The 10,114-nt window shown below is 39.3% G+C and overlaps 1 protein-coding gene across 4 annotated transcripts; it reads right to left on the bottom strand.

Moving 5' to 3' along the window:
* Positions 1–2,472: 2,472 nt before the first annotated feature.
* LOC148029517 (cysteine proteinase inhibitor-like) lies at positions 2,473–8,850 on the bottom strand. 4 transcript variants are annotated; one of them, XM_087688365.1, is made up of 5 exons: positions 8,713–8,850; positions 8,488–8,556; positions 7,629–7,984; positions 3,546–3,756; positions 2,473–2,703 (listed from the first exon to the last, which is right to left on the bottom strand). In XM_087688365.1, the coding sequence occupies exons 3-5, from the start codon at positions 7,938–7,940 to the stop codon at positions 2,684–2,686; spliced, it is 543 nt and encodes a 180-aa protein (XP_087544491.1). In that variant the 5' UTR covers positions 7,941–7,984; positions 8,488–8,556; positions 8,713–8,850; the 3' UTR covers positions 2,473–2,683. The 4 variants fall into 4 exon arrangements, with proteins under 4 accessions (XP_087544491.1, XP_087544492.1, XP_087544494.1 ...); XM_087688366.1 differs by having other exon boundaries at positions 7,629–8,005; XM_087688368.1 differs by lacking the exon at positions 8,488–8,556 and having other exon boundaries at positions 8,713–8,847.
* Between the last annotated feature and the right edge of the window lie 1,264 nt (positions 8,851–10,114).

Genomic DNA, 10,114 nt, shown 5'->3' on the forward strand with positions numbered 1-10,114 from the left:
ATGGGTGCTAAGAAGTTTCTCATTTATGCATAACCATAGGGTAGCCCTCTTAGACAAGGATAAAGGCACATAAATGGACCAAACCTACAATTCTTCACCAAATAAACAAATCTTGATAGCAATGGCAAACCCATCACCCAACTTCCATAGTAAGCTAGGGGAGTATTCCTCTTTGACAACCAGCAATGTACCTCCTTTGCCTCTATTGCAGATATCAGCAAATAGAAAATCCAAGGAGTGAGAAACCTCCAGTACCAAAATAATCTCATTTTATCTCTTGTAGAGTAATGATCCTTGGTTTGTGTTTGTGGATTAGGCTATGACACACATTCTTCCTAAGGTTGGTCTAACAAGATATCCCGAGGAGGGGATCCATCCCTTTATCTAAATATTTGGCTGTTTGGTTATGCATATGATCCACAACAACCCCCAATTCTACTAGAGTGCCCTCATCTCTCCAAAGCCCTCCATGGAAAAGGGATAAGAATCTAGCTAACATCTAGGACCCCATAAACCACAAGTGGAAAGATCTGGCAAGTCTCAAGTGGCAATTTTAGCTCTCAAATAAGGAGCTACTATGTTTAATCAAAATCTACTCTAGACTCAAGGATCCTTGGCCTACTTCGGTTGTCCTGATCCTAAGTCATCCAAGTAAGCACTTGATTGCTGATTCTAGTAAACCACTATGGCAATGTAAGAAAAGTAGGGAGGTGCAAGGTCCCTCTTCTCATGTGGCTATACAAATCTAGGATTCTTGGAAAAGCAAATTTCACTTAACCAAAGTATCAACCTAGAAGAAAAGAGCAAGAAGAGCTTGGAAGGCCACCAAGTCTAACAAGATGAATACACTAATTGTGGAGTTTAACGCTAACAAGCTCCCTATCAAGAACAATTTGGCAAAATTTTTCAAGTTGCCACCTCATTCCATATGGTGTAAGAAACACATAGAGACTCCTTTACCTTTTTTAGGAGTGTGCCCTAAGGTATAAAGAGACTCCTTTACCTTTTTTACGAGTGTGCCCTAAGGTGTAGTCGATCTAGTTCAAAGTTAAGGAGTGGCTCAAGGTTGCCAACCTCAAGGATGGCATTTCAATGCACTCAACTCTTTTCTGAGACTCCAAGGATATCGATAATTCCACAATGAAGCTCTAGAATCTTCTCAATACTGCAATCATTCGATACATCTAGTGCTATAGGAACAAGTCTATATTTGGCCAACAACCCAAGTTCGCTCCTGTGGATATGATAAGGAGTGGCTCAAGGTTGCCAACCTCAAGGATGGCATTTCAATGCACTCAGCTCTTTTCTGAGACTCCAAGGATATTTGATAATTCCACAATGAAGCTCTAGAATCTTCTCAATACTGCAATCATTCAACACATCTAGTGCTATAAGAACAAGTCTATATTTGGCCAACAACCCAAGTTCACTCCTATGGAAATGATAGTAGACCTTCAAATGCACTTGACCGTTTTGATAGTGGAATTGAAAGAGGAACACCAAATCTTCGAGTTGTTTGCTAAAAAATTGTCCCATTATGCTTAAGCTTATGCCTTGTTGCATTCTCATAATGCTGTAAATTTTTACTTTTCCTTTGGTAATACATACCACACATTTTTTAAAAAAAGACTTGGTAAAATCTACTTGTGCTTTCTATGTATATAAATAAAGCTTTTCAAATGAAATCTTTCAATCCCAATATTTTTCGTTCGAAGCATGATCAAAATATATAACCACTATTTGGCAATATCTTGAAACAATGATGTGAACTATTTGGCCATATCTTGAAACAATAATGTGTCACAAAGTCGCCAAATTATACACCCGACTTTTTATGGCCAACATAAAATTTAACCATTATTCAAGTTTTTAAAATGTTTTAGCTTAAAAAGCAACCTAGCCCATGAGCCAATACGTACCATTAAAGCATGTACATCAAGGCAATATGCTCCTGAGTGAATAAATGAAATGAGGACACAACCTTTGTAATGTAAATTATGGAAAATTTCGTGTCAAGACTGGATCCACCGCACGTCACTATGTGGCTGTACATAATACACATTCAGACCAAAAGGTTATTTTCCAACATTGATTTTGCCAAGTGATCTAACTATTCATGCGCTTTGTTTGTACAACTCATGTAATGCTACCATGTATCGTTGTACCTTTTGATTTGTAATACCACGATTCAATTGGGAGTCAAAAGAAAGCCGACATATTTCTTAATGAAAGGTAATTCAAGTTTTACCAAACTTTCTCCTTCTACATTCAAGTGCACTAAACAGTTCAACCCTAATTGTCCAGGCGCAACAAAAGTTCAAGTAAAGCTCACTTTCCGACTTGTTATGTGTAAGTATACAAAAGATGCCAAACTGAATTGGTGTTTACAACAAATTTACTGGCTAAATCTTAGGGGGCTCAGTCAACTAGCAAATAGGTAAACCATTATACCATACTAGATCTAGTTGCAAATACACAAAAGTTGCTGTATTTGAAAAAGGATTTAGTAAATCAGTTTTAATCTTGAGTCTACCAGCTATATACAACATCTCACACCAGATTATATTATTATGTCAATTCTAACAAGCTCAAGACGATATTACACCCATGCAAGCTCATATCACTGATGGAGATGGGTGTATTTTAGTATCCACCTCTCTGAATCTTGAATGCGATATCAAAGCTAATGTTGTCCGCCTTGATCTGCAGCATATATAAATACGTAAATTAGGTGCCTAATCTACAAATTAGGACATTTACATCCTTCAAGAGTTTCAATGCAATCAATTACTAATCTTAGAACACATAACTCTTCTTCCAGCAGATTCAGCCTTAGGAAAGTTTCAACACAATCAATTACTAATCTTAGAACACATAACTCTTCTTCCAGTAGATTCAGCCTTAGGAAAGACTCAGATCTTGGAGAGTCAACATTCTTGAAGAGAATTGGCACCATGAATTACTAATCTAAGATCCCATAACTCTTCTTCCAGCGGATTCAGCTCAGGGAAGGCAGACCTCGGCACAACCTGTTAGAGCTTGGGGATCGAGGAGTTGCATCTCACCAGCTCCCTCCGCACTACCGGATCATTGGCAGAAGCATGTCCTGCTCTAGCTTGTCCTTCCACCTTTTGAAGCTGAATAATGCATGTCATACCACCAAAAGAACTTTCTACAAATCTTACCCTAAAGTCTGCCAGAAAGAAGCCCACTTGGCAATAGGGCTCACCCATAACAATCCATGACTGACACTGGCTATATTTAGCCAAGCAAGAATCATGTTCATTACCCTTTCACAATGACCTGATGTATAGAGTTATCCACATTTCCCTTCCAAGACATGACAACCACTTATACATCACCACATGGCAGGATGGACTACTAAATCTGTCCCTTTCTTAATGGCCAAAGTTTAAATGCACTATAACAAGGGAAGAAGAGCCCAAAAGTCAAACAGTCCAACACATTCTAAGAAAGACTAGAATTGTATAAATATTTCTTTCACGGATGCAAACAGATTGAAAGAAAAGAGTGCTAGTACTTGCCTTGATCATCTCCGAGGTATCCTGGTGAGCTAGAATTTTTCAGTTGAAAACCTTCCAAAGACTTGAAATGTTCCCAAGATTTGACCCAAACCTTTGCTTCATATAGATTAGTTTGCCCATCAGAAGAGGCCAGTAAAGTCAGATAGTACATGATACCTTGAACAACCTGCTGTTCTGCTGAAACAAGCCTGATATATACGAGGTCACCATTCTAGCAGAACAAAATAAACAGATGTTTATATTAGCCTCCATAGGATGCCTAGCCTGCCAAATAATGTGCAATTTCTCACATTCACACAACCAATGTGTAGAACCTTCCTTTACTTGATTTATAGCTTCTCAATAAGTTATCCTACACACATTGAAGTGCTAATCAGTCCCAAGTGTGGCCCAGGGTTAGGTAGTCACACCAGCCTAGCAGATCACATGACCAGCTGTCTTACTCATGTGCGTGTCAGTTTACAGCACCAAGCTGCCTGCATCATTGTGCCTAGTGCAGGACATAGTTAGTCCTGTATTTACTTTTGCCAGCATGTGCATTCATTGAAACTGCCTCTTTTAATTGAGTGTGCAGTACATGCATGCAATCACCAATACTGTAACTAGTCTTAGTTGTCAACCATCTTGCATTTGGTGGCTGCAAATAGGAAGGGTCTTCACTATGCATTGATCGCACCAATTAGACCAATTTTCTCCAAGCAGTAAGAGATAAGTGATAGGTCACAGAATAAGCACCAATAATGGCCTAAAGTTAAATACAACATGGGGAGGTCACTTAACAGTATTCTTTTCCACAGCCTGCTAACCCAAAGTTCCTGCTTCCTGTATCAATAATCTTGTAGCCATGCAGTGATCTTCACCATATGGATTCATCATCAACAATAGGAAATCCAAAGGACAGCAATGAGGACTCTACTTGGGCATTTTCAGTTCCTGACATGCTCTTCGAGTTGAAACCCCTGCAGAATTACTTGTATGATCTAGACCTTTTTCAGTTTGTTTCTTAATAAAAAAAATTAAATGAACAAACAGAGCGAGTGTTACAGGTTACAGCTAATAGAACTACCGAGAGGAAGGTTCTCTTGAGAGCTCATCTCTGCCAAAGCTTGTATAATTTGAAGAGGAAGCTCCAAGTGATAAAATAAAAACCACAATGAGCTCCACACTTTTTCTGGACTGCACATAAATTTGGCAGTTCTAGAACTCAGTCTATGCCAAATGGAGCTTTAAACAGGTAAGAAATTTCAGCACAGATTGTATTTTGAGAAACAGGTAAGAAATTTCAGCACAGATTGTATTTTAAGATGCTCTAATCTTGGCAATAACATTTGATTAAGATATTAATCAAATGTACAAGGTTGTTTAGCACATGTGATGCACATGGCAATTATTTCAAGGTAACACACAAAGGACCCCGAGGATGCACTGGGTGTCAAAGGCAAAAGTTGTGATAACTTATGCCAACTGGGTTTTGGTGGTCAATTGGTGTCGTCAGTTTTGACCCTAGACCAGTTGTTTGGCCAAGAAGTGTCAGTGGTGACACTAGCAACTAGCATTAATTAATTAATTAATGCCAATCTAAGGGTCAACAAAGGGCGGGAACCACTCCAAATTGCAAATGGCCTAGCCAATTTACTTATAGATGGGCACACTTAATTATAGGTAGAATCAAAAGGGCTAAAATTAAATGGCTAGATAATGCTAAAAAACGGGTTTAGAAGGTTCCCACTTGGCAAAAATGCCCATGCAAACTACAAAAACGTTTTTGGGGCACCTAGGTCTCAACAATTCAGTCAGTTTGCAGCCTAGGACAGAGAGAGAGGGTGCTGCTGGTCCATTTTCTAATCAAAGAACAACAATTTGCTACAAAAGACAATCATGTGGGGGACCTCAATAGGCAAGGGACAACAGGGAGATACCTTCCACGGGCTAGCAATAGCATTGCTGATCAAATGACAGCATTTTGGATGTGTCTGGCAATGGGTGACTACATTAACTGCAGGCTGGGGTGGGCAGCAGGTAAATTTTAGGGTTTTCTCGAAAAGAAAATCTGATCTCTGTCTCATGTAGGCTTTCTCTCACCCTTCTCCAACCCATTTTCAGGAGATCTCAGCATTTCTCTGTCATTTTAAGAAAATCTCCGCCAAATTTGGTGGACAACAAAGTAAACCTTACTGTGAACCCTAAATTTTTGCAAAAACTAGGGTTTAGCAATCACCTCCAAACTTGTGCCAATAGGATGAGGCATCGTACACTGAAATCAACACCTACAATTGGTTGTATTGTCAAGGATTTTGGATTTCCAACCATCCATTGTAATTTGGGGCAACATTTGACCAATTGGGGTCCAGTTAGAGTAAGTCCTAGGTGAAAATCAAAGGGCAAATCACCCAATTTATTTGCTGATTGTTAGATCAACAAGGGGCTTTTGGATCAGCCAAGTAGATCATGGAATCTCGGCTTGTAATACATCCATTGACAATTGAAGTTAAAGAAGTACCGAAAGGGGTGCCAATTTTGGGGCCACCAAGGTGTCTTCTATCCAAGATTATTAAGGTAAATTGTGCATTCAATTTATGTTTATTTTTTGATTGTGTAATCAAGTTCTTAATCAGGGAATTATCACTCTTTCCAAAAAGCAAGGCCGGTTCATAGACCACTCGAGATTTAGAGCAAATACAACCACAATAAAGATCAATAGGGAACATCACTACCCCCTAGTGCTTAAGTGGAGATTACAACATGCTAAAGACTCCAATCAGGGAGCATCATTAGCCTGATCTGTGGTCAGAATCCTTACCTCTGCCTGAGGTACACTGGAGATGGCCAATAAAAGTTTGACATGATCTTGACCTTGACCCAAACTGCTCTTCTTGGAAAAAGGTTCCCTAATTATATTCACTGCTCTAAGATGAATCCTGTGAATTGTGTTTTTATAGCAGGGGTGCAATAGGTATAACACTGTCCTGGTAGCTTTCATGAAAAGTTGGCAGAATCCAGGAGAAGCTTCTTTAATCAAAATCCAATAGAAAAGTTGGAGCATGAAATATGACCATTTGTACACAGATGACTGGCTAAGGATGTGTAGACTAATAAAGTGGTGCAACATCTTGTGGATCCAGAAGGGCAATCAAAATAACCTAAAGGGAGGAGATCGTTGCTAGCCCTTCATTTTCAGTGTGCTTGGTTCTGGTTTGCTTAACCCTATTGAGAAGAGGACTTCTGAGTGTCATGACACTAGAGCTTCTTTGAGGGGACAAGGAGGAGACACATTCTATTAAGCATCCTTTTGCAATCCTGCCACATGTGCATCTCCCTCTCAATCAATGTTTTGGATACATGATATCAGAGAAATTCTTGTTAACTTTGCCTCGTGATCAGGATGTCTCGCATTACTCTTTTGGCTGATTACTTCGATCTCTAAAGTATATGCAAGGCAGGTGGGGAAAGTAGTCACTCGGCCATTTTTCAAAATTTTTCCAGATGACAAGGCAACTACAACACAGACAGCTTCAGCCGCAGACATTACGCATTCAGGAGTTCTATGATGTTCTAGACAAAGGGTTGAAAATGCTGATCAACACACAAAGGGGTGCTTTATTGTTTCCAGCCCAACATCTATTTTTTTGTTAAGATGACTGGACATTCGAGCACTGGAGAGCACACCTCTCTGTAAACTCTACAGAATCGCTTAACTGGCACCTCTTCTTCGACTAATTCACTTGACAAACTTTCTTTCCAACAATTACACTGCTCTGAGGAGGATTTAGACGGCCAAAATAGTAGTCCTCCTGCTGTAGGCGAAGATTCCCTACCACAGAGTTTCAATGCTTTCTCTGGTTCTCTGGCTAATAGTCAAAGGCAATGGTCTTACTGTAGTGCGCTTGGCAAGAAGGGTGTCATCTCTATTTGATATCACACGCACATACTCATCTCTCTCTCTCTCTCTCTCTCTCTCTCTCTCTCTCTCTCTCTCTCTCTCTCTCAACTTTCAGAGGCTGACAACTGCCCTCTAGAACAACTAGAATCCACATATATCAGACTACTACGTATGGCCTGAAATTCAGAGAAGGACCTTCTTACCTGCTTGCGGTTTTCTTGTTCCACTGCAAATTTGGCCAAGCCTTGCAGCTTCACATTATTTTCAGCGTTGGGGATGCTCTCTCGCCCTCCCACTCTCCCCATAGCGATTGAAACGTCACAACAACAGGAAAACCACAGCACGACCACGAGAAGAAGCAGCAGCAGACGGCTCCTTTGCTTGGGCTGCGTCTCTGTCCCAAATTCAAAATGCGGTCTGGTAACGATTCCCGTTCCCGTGTTCTTCGTCTTCGTCTTCGCCTTCGTCGTGGTGGTCATCATCATGGTTTGTCTGTGTGGATATGCCAGTTGCATATGAATAAGCGAGCAGGCGACAGGTCTGTAGCCTTCGTGGCACCCTGAAAGGTCCACCGTTTTTACTGTGTGAATTGAAAAAACACAGAATAAACAAAAATTACCATCACTCGGGGTTTAAATAGTTGGAGAAAATTTTACGGGTGAAAAACGTCTCTCAAAAACAGGTGGCTAATTTTTCTCGCTAACCACCTTCTCTGCACTTTACGGCCGTTGTATAATGTGAAACGAGTTGCTAATTTTCCACCAAAAAAAAAACTTTCAAATTTTAAAGGAGGTTTATTTATTAGTTACAAAAGAGCAAATACATGTAATTGGCTTCAAAATTTTTGAGTTAAGGGTGTCCATATATGATACCAAAAATGTTTCTCGTGAACATTACTTCTCTCGAGGAATCCAAAACCATCATCAGCTATTCATGATGATGATGGCCACTTGTTTAAGTTGGTGCCACTAGTAGCCCATTTTATTAGACTTTCAAGAGTAGAGCAAGTAAAGATTTTCATGTTTTTGGTAGATAAGGCAAAAGAACCTGTCACAAACTTACAAGTCTAAGCCTAGCCTTGTAAGAGTTGCACCCAGCACCACCACCCTTATTGTTGGTTTTTCATAGCCCCTAGATGTTGATAATTCAAAACCTTCAAAGTTTATTATAACCTTTGATATACACACTCCATCTAAATTTGAACTTTCATACGTTGTTCACAATTTTGTCATTCACTTGATATGAAACCTTAGATGACTAATATAAGTTCAACAATGAGCAAACAACCTATATGAGTTTGATCACAGCCTTTCAAGCTCTAATAACTATGTTGCAAGGCTTGAGAACAATGAGCAAGACTTACATACGTTTCTTAGCTCTCTCTCTCTCTCTCTCTCTCTCTCTCTCTCTCTCTCTCTCTCTCTCTTTGTGTGTGTGTGTGTGTGTGTGTTCTTTCTATGCCTTTACTTCCTTATGTAGATCTCAAGTGTCCATTCAAAAAACTTTGTTCACAATATTTTTATAGTGACGTCTCTTCACTTGTCTTCTCATTGTAACTTATAGGTTTATCATGACAACCTACATCTTTTAACTAAGAGAACAACAAAACAAAGAAGTGTCCTTATACCACGAAGTGCAAGTATGCCATTGTTTCTACACATGCAATGTATATGCATTTAATAACCAAAAGGCGGGTATGCAAGGGGTGGGAATCACTACAAGGGGTGAGTGCATGCAACATATTCCCATTTGCACTTCAATATATCAAACATTTGTTCTAAGGTATCACTGCAAGCACTAAAGGTCATGATGTTTATTCGTAGAATTATTGTACTGATGGAAGTTGACATGAAATAATATGTAACGTGTTAAACCATAAACATAGAAAATTGGGTTGCATATGTTGTTAAAACAACTTATTACTATGTGCCCTAAGTATGGCCATATCCACATGATACTAAAGATGTACTAGCCCAAGGATTTTACTTATACATTTGGGGCTCAAGGGATTTGAGTTCATCATCTCAAATAATAATTTGGGGACATGCATTCTCTTTTAGGAGGGGGAATTAATATTTCATCTTTTACACATTTATCCTACGCAACCAAGACAACATGCAAAGCTTGTAATGGTCAAAGTATGCTTATTTCATTATAATGGCTACTTAGGCCCATTCGTCCACATTAAGGACAAACATAAAGTTATCAAATGCCAAGTTTATGATACTAGACTACTCCATCCCAATTGTCTTTGATTTACAATTATTCTGGTAACTTTCTTGCTTGTGGAGGACAAGCATAGAATCCTGGATTGCATCGCTTTCCTTGTGATTTATATGCTACTTTCCATTAACTTGTAGTAATGTGGCATATATTGCCCAAACACTTTGCTTATGGCTTGGTAATCCCTTTACCATTTGTTCTTGGCTACAATAACATATTATTTTAATGGAACCTAGTTGTTTCATCATATATTGATGTGTACTATAGTAAGCCTTGGAGATTATGTGGAGCTTCCTTCAATCATTTGATTTTGATTTGGCAAGTTGCTCTTCTACATGCCCTTTGTTAAGAAGGTGCTCAATATGTAAATAAAGATATAAATGTGCTTGGCTTTGGTAGCATGGTTGCAAACAACCTCATCACCACTCTCCTCTAGTGACTCATGTCATGTTTTGAGTAATATGAT

This window comes from Lygodium microphyllum, chromosome 11, assembly GCF_053477565.2.
Source record: "Lygodium microphyllum isolate KBCC chromosome 11, Lygodium_microphyllum_v1.1.10, whole genome shotgun sequence".
Taxonomy (NCBI): Eukaryota; Viridiplantae; Streptophyta; class Polypodiopsida; order Schizaeales; family Lygodiaceae; genus Lygodium; species Lygodium microphyllum.

Coding starts and splice junctions, on each gene's coding strand:
- LOC148029517 (XM_087688365.1), bottom strand. CDS start 7,940: ATGCAACTGGCATATCCACACAGACAAACCATGATGATGACCACCACG. Junction 3,757..7,628: donor AACAAGAAAACCGCAAGCAG/GTAAGAAGGTCC, acceptor TTGTTCTGCTAG/AATGGTGACCTCGTATATAT. Junction 2,704..3,545: donor ATACCTCGGAGATGATCAAG/GCAAGTACTAGC, acceptor TATATGCTGCAG/ATCAAGGCGGACAACATTAG.